Source organism: Bombina bombina, chromosome 5 (genome assembly GCF_027579735.1).
Source record: "Bombina bombina isolate aBomBom1 chromosome 5, aBomBom1.pri, whole genome shotgun sequence".
Classification (NCBI taxonomy): Eukaryota; Metazoa; Chordata; class Amphibia; order Anura; family Bombinatoridae; genus Bombina; species Bombina bombina.
The window spans coordinates 264846246-264862173 of NC_069503.1; the positions used below are offsets into that span (position 1 = coordinate 264846246).

General features: G+C 37.7%; 1 protein-coding gene across 1 annotated transcript in view; it reads left to right on the forward strand.

Moving 5' to 3' along the window:
- Positions 1 to 1553: 1553 nt before the first annotated feature.
- The window catches only part of ST8SIA6 (ST8 alpha-N-acetyl-neuraminide alpha-2,8-sialyltransferase 6), a 382325-nt gene continuing 367950 nt past the window's right edge, over positions 1554 to 15928 (forward strand). Inside the window, exon 1 of the mRNA XM_053713979.1 lies at positions 1554 to 1660. Coding sequence (XP_053569954.1) covers positions 1554 to 1660 — 107 coding nt within the window. The remainder of the gene's footprint in view (positions 1661 to 15928) is intronic.

Below are 15928 nucleotides of genomic sequence, written 5' to 3' on the forward strand. Positions count from 1 at the left end.
TCTTTATTTTTAAATATATTGTAAAGGTATGGGGTCACGTGTTCACAAAACCCAAAGGGGTGAGGGATTCCTTCTTTATAACGTGTATAATTTCGATATAAAAATCTAGCTCCCTCCCTATAATAAAGTCACATATTTGGATGAGAAATCGAAATGATTATTTTACTTGTCCTAAAAATCACCATAATCAAATAGATGGTTCACCTTGATAAACAAATAGTACAACTTGGCCACTTACTAGATACCTGGAGAATGCAACATTGAACACAAAAATAAATATATAGTGATATTCAAATGTTTTCTGTAAAAGGAATTTGTAGAAAAAGTTTTTTTTTTTTTTTTTAGTCTGCAGACTGTTTAGCTATATATATATATATATATAAAAATGTGTTGATTGGTGAATTATTAAAAACAATTGTGTGTATTAAATGTTAAACATATCATTGCAACCTATGTAGAGTTTAAACAGTTGAAGCAGTTGTAAAATTTGAGTACAGCTATTTGAGGAAATTGACACTTCAAATGATTTGTAGGGATGAGTCCAGTAATTATACTTCTTAAATGTGAACAGGATTTGCAAGTAAAAAAAACTACAAAAGCAAACTTCAGCACCCTAGGCACTCATTTAATGTTATTGTGGTTCATCCAATGTAAGTCTGCCCACTAGTGGACCAATTATCAGAGAGCTGATGGCTTGCTAGTAGATGACAGGATCATATTGGTGTGTTGTGCTTTGATCATTGAGGGGTTGTGTTTAGATGAGACAGCTGCTGCAGCAGCAGCTCCCCTGGCGGGATAAATCCTCCTCAGCCTTAGCATACAGACATTTATTACCAGAAATTGTAGCATCATTACACTGTAACATCAGTGCAAAAGTCTACTCTCCCTTATATTTCACAGCATTGGCACTGTACAGGATTATTCCTATATAGACACATGCTAAAAATAAATGTGCAATTACCTTTTTATTGCAACATTTCTTCTCTGATTTATCAAATAAGTAAAACTTCTGACTGACTTTTAACCACTTGATCACCAAGGAGAGCTAAGACATAGTATATATATATATATAAAATTAGTATCAATAAGCTTTACTTATCAGATGATTTCACTTTAAAGTGGCCATTAATGTATGTGAATTACGATCCAGTATGGTTTTACAATAAGGTATACATACTTACAATGGCTGTGAATAGCGGATGAGAGAGCACCTATATGTACAGGAGATGAGACCATGCTGCTGGGAGGGAGGTGTTTGAGCTGGTGGTGTGACTAAGGTGATGAGGAGCCAGCAGGAGGAGAGAGACTGGGTGGGCTGGCGACAAGAGGGCGGAGAGGATGTACAGTGCAAGACAGAAATGAGCTCTTTTTATGATTTCACGATTGGGAGACAGGTGGGGGAGAACCTGGGGACAGGCAGGAGGAGGAGAACTGCGTTTGAATGAAGGGAGCACGGGGTGGGGAGCGATCCGTGGGCAGCTGTCCTCTGCCGGGCGCATCAGTCTTGTGCGGAGAGAGATCCAAGCTGCGCTCCCGAGAAGCTGCACGGCGGCATGTGGGTGTACAGCATGAGGAGGACCGCGCTGGTTGTGCTGGGGACGAGCCTGCTGCTGCTCTTTATCACGGTCTGGCTCTCTATAGGTGAATCCCCACGTTACAGGTAGGGACTGTAAACACGGGATGAAGTTGTGGGTGTGACCTGAATATGGCAGCTATGGTTATTGTTTGTACATGTGGGACTAGCTGTCTGCCATATAGTTATAGCAATATGTGTATATACCCAGTCTATGGAGGACAGCAGCAATTGTGCACACTGATATATATGTGTGTGCATATGTTATATGTTCCTGATGCTGATAGGTGCAGACATGTCATTGTCATCTTTAGGTGAATAAACAGAGAGTCTTCGGGTTAGGACATTTAATGCAGATAGCTGTACCCCAAAACTCACATTGTCTCTAACTGTATTTGTTAGAATATGATCATTGTCAGTCTTGTGATCCAGTTACTTTTACTATGCACAGCAATAAAAAAACAAATGAGTAGTGTATTAATTTGGAAGAACATTGCGTTGGCAGAATCAATAACTGCTATGATTTGTTGCTTTTCATAATGAGAGCAGGCTGTTTGACTAATACAATTTTGTGATACATTTCTGATAACTGGTACTAGAAGGAACATTAATAAAATCAGCATTAAATGCCTGTGCTTTGGCAATTTATGTACTGTATTTCCATTTTTTACTTGCCTGTCTAAATGTGTTTTTTTACATTCTTACACTAGGGGAAAAATAATTTTGTTAGGAAACATTGTACTCAGCATCCTAAAAACTACCTAGCAGTTTGGACCCTGTAACCTTTTAATGTATTGCACATAGTTTAATTTAAACCACGTTAGTATATTTTACTGATACTCATAATCTTATTTAGGGGTAAGCCACTGTATGTAGGGACCATGTGATGGTTTTGTATGGAATGTGAATAGAAAAATGTCAAAAAGTTAGGAGCCAAGACTATTTTAAGACCATAGTCTCTGTCCCTTTATTCAATACATGTGCATTACAAAGTATTGTGTTGGAATCTTTACTTATCTTCCCTGGATACATTGTTATAATCCCTGTTGAAATCTTGATTGTATAATATTACTTATGGTTTGTGCTTTAAACTCTTGGGGATTTAAATATTTTCAAGGAGTAGATGTGTTTTGCTGATTGAATGGTAGAGCCTCAGACTAAAATAAGATATTTAGAATAGGATATATGTAAGAAAATTAATGCAATGACTATATTGCATGATAAGACAAGTATTAATGAAGTGTGAAATGATAAAACAACACACACACAAAGATAGATTTCCTGCTGAAAAGGAATCTTCAAAGGACCACTATCTCTCTACATAGATTAACTTTTAATTTCATGGTTTCCATGGGGTTAATATAGACTATAAAATATAACCATTTGAACAGTAAATTCATATTGGCAAGAACTCCACATAAAATGTATATTGTACATTTTCTGTTGATTAAAAAAAATATTTATACTTATTCTTTAAAACTAAAAAGTGACCAGTGTTTAAAATAAACTTATGTACATTCACTATATGTTTATATTGATTTTCAGCTGATACTGTAAATTTTCCAAGGCTGGAATTCTTTTTGCTATTGCGTTTTAGTGTTGTTTTATGTCTGTTTATATATATTTTTAATTTGTGCTTACATTTTGTGCAGTATGATTAATATAATGGACAGTTATCCATCTTAGTAAATCTGTTATCTGCCCTTCAAAACACAAATGACAATATGGATTCAATAAACAATTCAACAAAATAATAACGCCCTAGAGGTGTAATCAGTTTTTTTGTTTGTTTCTGTTTTTGTAAAAAGACATTGGCACAAAACCAAACACATTCGTAGATTGTTAATGTATAATATAATTATGAAACACAAGATCTCTAACATAGACCTGGTAGTAATCTCCCATGATTTAATAGGATACTGTGCACAACTTGATTTTGCCCCCCATCTAAAAGAGGATGCTTGAAAATATTTTAGTTTTTTAATGGATATTCTTATTTTCAGCAAACTCTTTTTTTTGGGTGACTTTACTTTTCCCACCAGTAATGTATGTTGTCTCCATAAGCCAAAATGCATTAGACAATTAGGCATCAGTGCACAGCATTTGCTGTTAGTTTATTGTAAACAGTTTCTACTCAGCCCTCTATTTATGTGAAAATATAAAAAAAAAATCTGCTTGCTGCTCTTTCATATAAGTATGAATAGATGTTAAAATATAAAAATAATCATTTGAATTATGTAGTTAAAAAATAATTTACATTATCTATCTATCTATCTAATCTATCTATCTATCTATCTATCTATCTATCTATCTATCCATCATCTATCTATCTATCTATCTATCTATCTATCTATCTATCTATCTATCTATCTATCTATCTATCTATCTATCTATCTATCTATCTATCAAATACATTCAATATTTAATTCCCTGCTCAAGCTTACACATGCCATGATTTATATTAGTTTAGGTTCTCCATTAAGCTCACAGATATTAAATATGTAAACTTAAATGACATATTGGCTTTTTAGGCTTTATCTTCCATCTCATAATCATTGAGATCTAACAAAAACGATCAATGACAGAGTAGATTACTTAATATGGGCAATGACTACACACAGTCTTTTCACTCATATTATCAATTTTCTTATAGTACTTTGCTCATTACTTTGAATTTACTCAGTTTAGGTTAGGCTTTAGTTTGGTGCCCTAGATCAGGAAGTCTTCATTATATTTGTTTTTGATGGTGAATCAAGAACATCTTTGTTTGCGAGTACTTAAAGGGACACTCAAGTCAAAATTACACTTCATGATTCAGATAGAGCATGCAATTTTAAACAACTTTCCAATTTACTTCCATTAACAAAATTGCACAGTCTTTTTATATTTACACTTTTTGAGTCACCAACTCTTACTGAGCATGTGCAAGAATTCAAAGCATATACGTATATGCATTTGTGATTGGCTGATGACTGTCACATGATACAGGGGGAATGAAAATAGACATAACTTTGCAATTTATTTAACAAAAATCTATTACTCATTTGAAGTTCAGACTAAGGGCTAGATTTATTAAAGCTGAGGCGTACAGGGGAGAAATTACCCGCAGGTATTCGCCATTGCACACAAGCGCAATTTTGCACTCGTGTGCAATTCCGCCCCCTGCCCGCGCACAGCCAATCACGCACGGGCAGGAGCTGTCAATCTCCTCGGTCTGACTAGACCGAGGAGATTGAATTTCGCCATATTAGAGGTGGCGAAGAGGTTAGGGAAGCGGCGGTCTGGTGACCGCTGCTTGATAAATGACGGCGAGCAAGTTCTTGAGAGGATTTGCAGCCGTAGGGCTTTCATAAATCTAGCCCTAAGTGCTATTGCATTGTCTTCTTATCATGCATTTGTTGATTATGCAAATCTACAGTGTTGACTGGTCCTTTAACTTGAATAAAATAGCTGATATTCTGCTATCTTAAATTGAGTTTCCTTAAAAACCCTTGGATAAATATTGCCAGGACCCACTGGATTTTTGCTTTTATTTTTGATAATGCCAATAAAACCTCATCCTCTGTAAAAAGATTAATGCTAAGCCCCTTTTTATTTTTAGTAGCATCACACGTAGTGTAAACTTTGTGGAGATAGAATAGAAGTAATCATTGAGACACTTAATAATTTACTAAGGGTTTTAAAGGAACTTTGATATGTTCTAGCTGCCCCATTAACTGATCTATTTAACCAATCACTATTGACAGGAGGTTTTCCAGATGATTGGAGAATAGCAAATGTAGTACCTCTCAATAAAAAGTGCCGTAGGGAAGACATCCAGGCACCCACATCACAATACTCTTCTTCTGTGGTGACAATTTCACCTTTAAACCAATGCTTGTCATCTGACAGTGTTAGAGGTGGAAACGTCACCTCATTGGTAAATGAGCGCTGTGCCGTGGATAAATGAAACAACATTATTTTTAGTTATGGTAGATCTGAGCATTTTTTAAATGCTTGTATTTACCATCACTTTAACTTCTTGGGAAATTATTTGAAACTCTCTTAAAATAAAGAACTATGAATTACATAAAGACAAACGAGTCATAGATTTCAGCAAAAAACTGACACTCTCACACAAAACAAACTAATTCATATACTGTATTTCCTTGTTCTAGACTCATAAAATGTAAAGTGGGTAAATGCTAGCTTAAAGTGATACTGAACCAAAATTTTTTTTCATGATTAAGCAATTTTAAGCAACTTTCTAATTTACTTCTATTATCATTTTTCTTTGTTCTCTTACTATCTTTATTTGAAAAAGAAGGCATCTAAGCTAAGGAGCCAGTCAATTTTTGGTTCAGTACGCTGGATAGCACTTGTTTATTGGTGGGTGAATTTAGCCACCAATAAGCAAAAACAACCCAGGTTGTAAACCAAAAATGGGATGGCTTGTAAACTTACATTCCTGCTTTTCAAATAAAGATACCAAGAGAATAAAGAAAAAATGATAATATGAGTAAATTAGAAAGTTGCTTAAAATTGCATGCTCTATCTGAATCTTTTGGGTTCAGTGTCCCTTTAATAATTCACTGCCTGAGGAAAGAGTGCCATAAGCACTTTGAAACACGTTGCAGATTATATTTAGGTTTTAAAATACTTTTTTGTTCCAATAAATAGTCCTTTATGCATAGAGGTTATTTTGGTTTTTATCTAAGACTGTGAGTGTTTTTTTACTTTTATTCTAACTGTGGATCTGGTACCTGTTTGCCTGAGTGAGCTAGCTGGTGGGATCATATTAACCCAGCTGGTCTGACTTGCACTGCATTATAGTGCGCCACTTTTGTGAGTATATTCTCTGGAGGGTGTTTGGGAATTTTCTCTTCTTTATAGTGACTTCATGCACTATTGGAGTACCCTTCCCCCTTCCTCTCTGTATTTTACTTTGCAGCAACCTTTGGGGCTAGATTTATCAAAGCCATTCTCCTATAATTCCATCCAAAATAGCGCATATGAACTGATTGTCATATTCATCAAAGCACTATGCGCCTATAATTGCGCAAATCTGGAAGAAACTTCTTTGTACTCTGCTTGCATTCCCCTAGGCGCACGGGCGCGCTCTCAAGTGCAACAATATACATTAGTAAAAAGGCGTAATTTAACAGCCCTGCCTACAAATATGCCCAGTTTCTTATTTATCATTGCATGGTGCCAATAGGGAACTGAAATTTCAGCTTCAATTGCGTGTTGTATATTTCGCCATACAGACTGAGGTGAACACCATTATAATACATGCTTTTACATCTTGTGATGCAGTACTTTCTTCTTTTAACTCATTTTTCAAAGGCTCAGCGCCAAGAAGAGACTGTTATTGCCAAAATTTGCGCTTCCACAGGCACATATGGGTACCAACAGTTTTATATATATATATATCGATATATTGATATATTTATTTTTGTGATCTTAAATTATCAACATATGGAAAAAACAGCACAGAAACATTATATAATATAAATATAAGCTAAATAGTTACCTAAAAAACGCTTTTTTAATAATCAAAACATGGCGGCGTAAATATTTATAGGGATGTACTGGATAAATAGGGAGTAAATACTTTTTCCGACAGGCGAAATTTATCATTATTACGCCCCAGCTCGCCTGTGCAAAGTTACGTCTATTTTTTTTATGAATTCAGGTGCACATGTGCGCTTCTCCCGAGGCGAGCTGGGGTGCAGTTACAAGCGAAGCACATACAGAGTTCACCTAGCCTTTGATAAATCTAGCCCTTGGTATATCCAAGAATTGGAGTGAGTCAGCTGGTGGGCTCTGATCTATCCAGCCTGCCTGACTTGCACTGCCACATAGTGCGCCACTTTTGTGAGTATCATTCTGTAGAGTGATGTATTGATACAATTTCCAACAATTGTTGTGGTTTTCTGCACCATTGGAGCGCCTTTTTCTGTTTTTTCATATTTGCAGTTTCCCATTAATAATAGACGACAGAGTGTCTTAATAAATGGAGTTTGCAGCATTCAGCAGTAGTTACTAGTGGTGTTCCTCAGAGGTCAGTCTGTTTTGTTTAACATATTTATCAACGATATCAACAAGAGAGCGATATCAACAAGAGGCTACAGGGGAAGGTATGTCTGTTTGCTAATGATACAATTTTTTTTTAATAGATTTGATGTTCCGGGGGGTGGACCAAATGACAATTTGGATAACTAGACACATTACTGGGACCTAAAGTTTAACACCACATAGTGCAGAATTAATCATTTAGGAAAGAAAAATCCAATGGTTAATTAAACACTCTATGACTGTCGCATAAGAGGAGCTGGGCTTATTTTTTTAAGATGATGTGGAATTTAGTAAACAATGTAGTATTGCAGCCAGTATAATTCTTGGTTATATAGGTAGAGGCATGTGCAGCAGAAATAGTGAGGTTCTTGTGTCACTTTACAGATCACTAGTTAGGGCTCTTCTTGGGTATTGTGTGCAGTACAGGAGGACATATCTCCAGAAGGATATAACTAAATAGGACTCTGCTCAAAGCAGGGCTACTAAAGTGGGACATGTTCTAAAAAAATAAGAATTACCAGCAAATGCTTAGTGACCTAAATATGTATAACATAGAGGCGTGAAGGGGAAGAGGTGGTATGATAAAAAAGCTAAGGCTGTGAGTATTTTCACAAAAAGAGCAATTTCAGAACTTCAATTTCAAATTCATGATCTCAAGTTGAAGGGTACTAGGGTCAGGTGTTAGTTGTGAAAAATAAAATACATCATTCTTTTCTGTGCTGGTGCGTAGGCATTCCTGTATGTGATTCACTCAAGGACACTAAGGGATCAAGACATGAAAATCCATTTTGATTCTCGCTGGGGTGGCTGTCATGGAATTTACAAAAAAAAATGTGATTGTACCTTTGAGTGGCGAGATGTCTCCCATATAATGTAATGGAGCTTGCTAGAGAAAGGTAAACTTCAGAAGTTAGCAGGGGGCACACTTTAAAAATGATATCCTGCAGCTAATACAGATCAGATTATGCTGATTTTAGTGTATAATACTTTACAATCACCTCTATTTTCATATACAGTACATGGGTTTTTCTATTAGGGTAATAAGTGTTTTGTGTATTTTGACACAATCTCACCACCGAGAAAAAACAGTGATATCTGCAGGGGGAAAATGATTAGATAATTACTCCAGACTGAAGGAGAAATTCAGCTATGTCCATGGAACACCCCTGCTCAGCCCACTTGCAGAAGCAGTGAAACTAATTTAAAGGGGCAGTCTACTTGAATTTTTTATTGTTCAAAAAGATAGATAATCCATTTATTACCCATTCCCCAGTTTTGCATAACCAACACTGTTATATTAATATACTTTTTACCTCTGTGATTACCTCGTATCTAAGCCTTTGCAGACTGCCCCTTATCTCAGTTCTTTTGATAGACATGCATTTTATCCAATCAGTGCTGATTCATAAATACCTCCACAGGAGTGAGCACAATGGTATCTATATGACACACACAAACTAGCACTATCTAACTGTCAAAATGCATAAGAGATAAGAGGCAGCCATCAACGGTTTAGAAATCAATTTCAGCCTACCTAGGTTTAGCGTTTAAAAAAATACCAAGAGAACAAAGCAAATTTGATGATAAAAGTAAATTATAAAGTTGTTTAAAATCGTATGTGCTATCTAAATCATGAAAGTTTTATTTTGACTTGACTGTCCCTTTAGCAATAAGGAAAACAATATGTTTTAAATGTCATATAATAAATATGAATTTCACAACATTTCTGCATGTGCACTTTTATAACAATTTCTACCGTACACCTGAAATAGTTTTTTCCTGCATAATTTCAACATGAATTCTAATTTGTATATGAAATGCATTTTTTGCAGAACATTTTCATTTATGATTTTAAAGTGATTAAACAATACTATTTTTTACTGCATAGTTTTATTTCAATATACAGTAGGCATCTCTTTTGCATACTTAAAAGCGGGAAACACCCCTTTTCTAGACGCACTGTTTTCGTGTCTAGAGAAAATCAAGTCTCATCTAGAGGTAGTGATGTCCACACTGGGTAGATGGTGAAACAGGTCAAGGCAGCTATCTGTAGAGGATCAAGGCCACAATCCAGAATCAGTAATCTGCAGACAACATAAAAACATAGAAGCACCAAATGGCCCAATATTGTTGGATGCAAATGAAGGTATTAGGTTAGGTCAGGCATGTCCAAAGTCCGGCCCGCGGGCCAATTGCGGCACGAGTACCAGACTGATATGGCCCCACAGATAATTTTCAAAATATACATTATACGGCCCCCCCGGCCCCCCAGTGAGTCCCCCGACCGCCGCTCACACACAGTGAGTCCCCGACCGCCGCTCAGTTTAGTCTCAAACTGCATTGACTAGTAACTAGTTTTATTTCTGTGCACGGCAATCGGCCGTTATCCGTCCTCTGACGTCACACGCCACAGGAAGCTCAGCCGTACTGAGCCACAGTAGTACTCCTCCATCATCTTGCTGATCTCTACAGAGTTTTTTTTGGCTTCCTGTGTAGTAAGTTAATCAAATGTTTTAAAATCTGAAGAACTTGCTCAGTTTTGGCATACAATACACAAGAAATAGCGGCCTGTTTTAGTCATATGCTGTGGGTTGGGTTATGAATAGATAGGAAGATGGATGCTACATAGGGTACATATTGAAATTCTCACATAGGCTAAATAACTTTCTTAATAACCCACAGCATATGACTAAAACAGGCCGCTATTTCTTGTGCAGTTTCAGCCTTTCCATTAGTTTTCTTTCAATGCTATGGGCAATAGAACAAAATAATGAACTGGACAGTAGGTAAATTAAATTGTTAATTTGCATTTATTTTAAAATGGTTCAAAGAATGTCAGGCAAAATGGTCGGCCCTCGCACATTTTCACTTCATGAAATCTGGCACTCTTCCAAAAAAGTTTGGACACCCCTGGGTTAGGTAGATACACTCACATTTGGTATAGCACCCCTAGTGGTGCAGATAGAGCAGTCTGGGGTCAATAACAGTCACCCAGAAGACTGACCTCTGGTGGATGTTCAATAATCTGCATAGGGTGATACAGAACACAAGAGTGCCTATATGGCCTAGTATTGTTTATATAGGTAGGAGATGTATAATAAAGGTATGTATTGCACTCACATTTAGTAGAGCACCTCCCTTAGTGCAGTCAGAGTGAGCTGGAATCAATAAAGTCAACCAGTAGATTTATATCTGGCAATCTGGAGCTCCCAATGATCCAGAGATGGAGGTGTAGGTCAAAGAGCAGGTAATAATACTAGTCCTGCAGCAAGTGGTAAGTATATAAAAAACTTACTTTATTAAAATATTAAAATATATTAGCAACGCGTTTCTCAGCCAACCAGTGGCTGTTTCATCAGGCTTAATAAAATGAATGCTTCACACTTGCTATATATGCCAGACATACAAACTTAAATAATGAGCAGCACCTGGAGTGGGTGTTAATCAATTAGCCCAGTCATGTGGGTCAGTAAAACCAATCAAAAAGAGAGCATATTGTGTGACATCACAATGTAAACAACATTCAGTGTCAAATGTATAGTTTTGCTTATTTTTAATAACATTGCACTGATTTTCAGACTCCTAACCAAGTCCGAAAGTATACTGATGTCTAGAGATTCCTGCGGCTCCTGTTTGTATAATCTGTCTTTTCATATGCAGGCAGGGGGGGATATCTGCTGTTCCTGTTTTCCCAGCCCCTTTCTCTAGGTGTCCCAGCCTAACCTCATCAACAGTGCTAAACTGTGAGCTTCTAAGTAAGATTTTAAAAGGTTTTATACTGGATTTTTAGATCAGTATCTGTGTATATTATTCTTTATAGTAGTGTCAATTACATGCAGTTATATAAAAATTGGTATTAACTGTCCCTTTAAGGAGCTGTCTATATAAGCTATTTTAAATCTGTAAAGTCAATTAGAGAAGCGCACACTGACCAAATGGCTGAATAGAACTTAGTGATTTTGAAGCTGCCTTCTTAGTAATGAAATATTCTTGATCTGTTGTGTAATTGGGGCACTGCATAGGTAAAATAAGAGTTGACTTAATATTATATATTTAATATATAATGGTATAGATTATAAGTAGAGCACAAAAAATAGCCCGTGGTTTGGTATCTTGTGATTGGGCTCGCACAAAGGTAATGCATTATCTGGGATGGCTAACATTTTTTTAGTGCATCCTATACTTTTAATGGATAATGCAAAGAGCGCTGTTAATGTACTCATTGTGCTTCAAGCACATGAAAATGCTATGTGTGACGTGTTTTATGCTTAAGTTTCATTGAAGTAGTATAACACAGAACTAAATGAAAAACTCTATTTGTGCTTCCATCGGCTTAGCACTCAAGCATTATTAGACATATATTTTACTAAGTGCTCCCATAGAAGTCTATTAAATGGGAGAAATAAAGCACCTGTACTATTCAATATGCAGATGTTAGTGTGCACTAGACTGTCACTTGAGCGAGAAAAATAGCTTTAGATTTATAAGTCAAAAAATGGAAGCAATGCGGATTGTGCTTGAGCAATCTTATCGCACAATAGCGCTAATATTTTTTAACTCCAATTGTAATCTGATATGATATATTTAAATTTGTCATTTTAGTATAGTATGATATAAAAAATGGAAGGAAATTGAGATGGATCTTACTTAGGCCGTAATATTCAATGGTTTCTCCAGCTTGTAGAGAAATTGCAGTTCAGATTTCACAGGAACTGAACTCATTGAAATTCAAACGAAAAAGGGCGGAACACTCCAGCACTGCAAGATCTCTCTCATTTCTGTAGGTGAAGAAGAGACAAGTCCAGTGCAATCTAGCACTGCATGATATGAGAGTTTTGTTACACTTATACTTTTGTGCTTTGTATTTTAGACCAGATTGGATCCTTTCAGTATTATTGCATTTAAGCTTTCCACTTTGTCATTTATATTTTAATACTTTTAGATTGAGCTGATTATCTTTTTAAAACATGTCGGTGTTATTTTAACAAATTAGGATTTTACTTTGTATATTTATGTGTAGATTTTACAAATTACATTGCACCTTGTGTTTACTACATTGCAAACTAAAATTGACAGTTTCAGAAAGTGGGAGAGAAAGGGCAGTTCCCTGAGCTGAATAGGGGAGTTACCAGGTTATGTTTGAAGGTCTCTCACCAGTTTAAACAAGCTGGTCTCACTGATTTATCTCACAAGCTGTATGCAGGTGAAGTGTGCTTAAAATTCACAATACAGTTATTTTAACAGAAAATAAATATATTCTAAACAAAAGCAAGTTCAATTGTAGTGAAAATATTTCAGTTTAATTGGTAATTCATGCAAATTGAGCCTTTATATCAGCCCCAGGGGTTCTCTAGTTACCTTCTTTCTCCTATGTGAAATTTTGTATCCCAGAGAGGTTCATTACTTTCTATGGAGGGAACCTCTCATCTTTATGGGACTTCCAGGTTCCTCCCATTTTCTTAGACAATTCAGTGAGTTAAGCCCCTGTGAAGTCTACTCTTTCCAAACTAGAGAGTGTTTGACTATCTGGCCCATATAAAGTAATGACACTCTCTGTGAAACTGACAGTTTTTCAGTTTCAATTTAAAGAGAAGAAATGCAAAGTGCAATGCTATTTGTAAAATATACACATAAATATACAAAGTATGAGACTATTTTGTTAAAGTGACAGCTTACCCAAAAACTTTCTCTCCTTAATTTGTTCCCAAATGATCCATTTTACCTGCTGGATTATATTACATTGCTTACAAATAGCTCCTTCGCCTTCATATTGACATTTGAAATAGATGGTTTAGCCTGTAGTATCCATACCTTTACTTAAAGTTTCTATACCTAGGTATAGGCTATTGCGAAACTATGTAAACACAGCCAGCAAAATACATTACACTCACAGTGGGAGATGGAAGAGATAAAGCTCTAAAATGTTCATTTTCAATTGTTCTTTCTAAGTATTGTACAGAGACAAGAAAGGGAAGCACTTGAGTGATAAGATAACAGTATCTGATCTGTCAGCAAGCCAAGCCTATTTTGATGGGCTCGCTGTGGTTTCAAAAAGCAAATCCAGCTATTTATTTTCCAAAAAGAAGCATAGATGAGCAATTTCTCATACATTTTATACGCTGCAGCTAGTGTAACAAGTCATGGTGAACACATTCAGGGAAAAAGAACCTGTGAAAGCATAATCAGAATTTGTAAAATCCCAATCCCAAATATACTTCTGTATCTATACTATAATTGCGTTTTTCCGTCGGCAGTTGGGCACACATCCTCAAAGGAATGTTGGATGCGTGCGCAGCCACCTCAGCGTGAGACAGCTTCAGGAACTCCAACTTTTAGCTGTAACATAACAGCTGAGAGCAGGAGCTCCTGAAGCTTCAGGCATCTGCCGCATATGGATCAGGAGTGCGATCGGTGCTCCGCCTCCATATGAGGCCAGATGCCTGACCGTTACAGATGGTGACACTGTGTGTGTCACGTCTGTAACGATCTTCTGCTGGTGCCAGCGGGTGGGCGCTCAGCAGGGAAGGGGAGAGTGGGAGTGCTCAAATAAAAATAAAAAAGACAGGGGGAGAGAGAGTAAAAGAGAGAGAGAGCAAAAGAGAGGGGAGAGAGAGAGAGCAAAGAGAGAGAGAGAAAAAAAGAGAGGGAAGAGAGAGCAAAAGAGAAGGGAGAGGGAGAGCAAAAGAGAGGGGAGGGAGAGAAAAAGAGAGGGGGGAGAGGGAGAGCAAAAGAGAGGGGAGGGAGAGCAAATGAAAGGGGAGACAGAGAGCAAAAGAGAGGGGAAAGATAGCAAAAGAGAGGTGAGAGAGCAAAAGAGAGGCGAGCGAGAGAGCGAAAGAAGGGAAGGAGAGAGCAAAAGAGAGGGGAGAGAGAGAACAAAAGAGAGAGAGAGCAAAATAGAGGGAAGAGAGAGCAAAAGAAAGGGGAGAGGGAGACCAAAAGAGAGGGGAGGGAGAAAAAAAGAGGGGGGGGATCAAAAGAGGGGGAAGAGAGAGAGCAAAAGAGGGGGGAGAAAGAGCAAAAGAAAGGGGGAGAGAGAGCAAAATAGAGGGGAGAGATAGCAAAATAGAGGGGAGAGAGAGAGCAAAAGAGAGGGGAGAGAGAGAGCAAAAGAGAGGGTAGAGAGAGAGCAAAAGAGAGGGGAGAGAGAGAGCAAAAGAGAGGGGAGAGAGAGCAAAAGACAGGGGAGAGAGAGAACAAAAGAGTGGGGAGAGAGCAAAAGAGAGGGGAGAGAGAGCAAAAGAGAGGGGAGCGAGAGAGCAAAAGAAGGGAAGGAGAGAGCAAAAGACAGGGGAGAGAGAACAAAAGAGAGGGGAGAGAGAGAGCAAAAGAGAGGGGAGAGAGAGAGCAAAATAGAGGGGAGAAAGAGAGCAATGAGAGGGGAAAGAGAGAGCAAAAGAGAGGGGAGAGAGCAAAAGAGAGGGTAGAGAGAGCAAAAGTGAGGGAAGAAAAGGAGCAAAAAGAGGGGAGAGAGAGAGAGAGCAAATGAGAGGGGAGAGAGAGAGAGCAAATGAGAGGGGGGAGAGAGCAAATGAGAAAGGAGAGTGAGAACAAAAGAGAGGGAGAGCAAAAGAGGGGAGAGAGAGTAAAAAAGAGGTGGGGAGAGAGAGCAAAAGAGAGGGGGAGAGAGAGTGCAAAAGAGAGGGGGAGAGAGAGAGCAAAAGAGAGGGAGAGAGAGCAAACAAGAGGGGGGAGAGAGCAAAAGAGAGGGGGACAGAGAGCAAAAGAGAGGGGGAGAGAGAGCAAAAGAGAGGGGGAGAGAGAGCAAAAGAGAGGAGAGAGAGCAAAAGAAAGGGGGAGAGGGAAAGCAAAAGAGAGGGGAAAGAGAGAGCATAAGAGAGGGGGAGAGAGAGCAAAAGAGAGGGGGAGAGAGAGCAAAAGAGAGGGGGAGAGAGCAAAAGAGAGGGGAGAGAGAGTGCAAAAGAGAGGGGAGAGAGAGAGCAAAATAGAGGGGAGAGAGAGAGCAAAAGAGAGGGGGGGAGAGAGCAAAAGCATAAGCTGCATCCAGGTGGATTCTTTCACCAACCTGCCATTTTCAGAATCCACCTTTGGAGAAGTATAGCAAATTCTGCCTTTTGAAAATTTCACTAGGGATCTTGCATTGATGGAGGAACTTTTTAATTTACTTCACCTGAGTGGAGAGGTTTTGAATATCAGGCCCTTAGTGTGTATATAGAATTATAGGATTTTTTTTTCTCATCATTAGGCATGACAATCAAAATTAAAAGGACATTAGAAACAAAAATCAATCTCATGCACCGCTCTCTAATCATGGGTGCCGCCATTTTGTAACTTAGG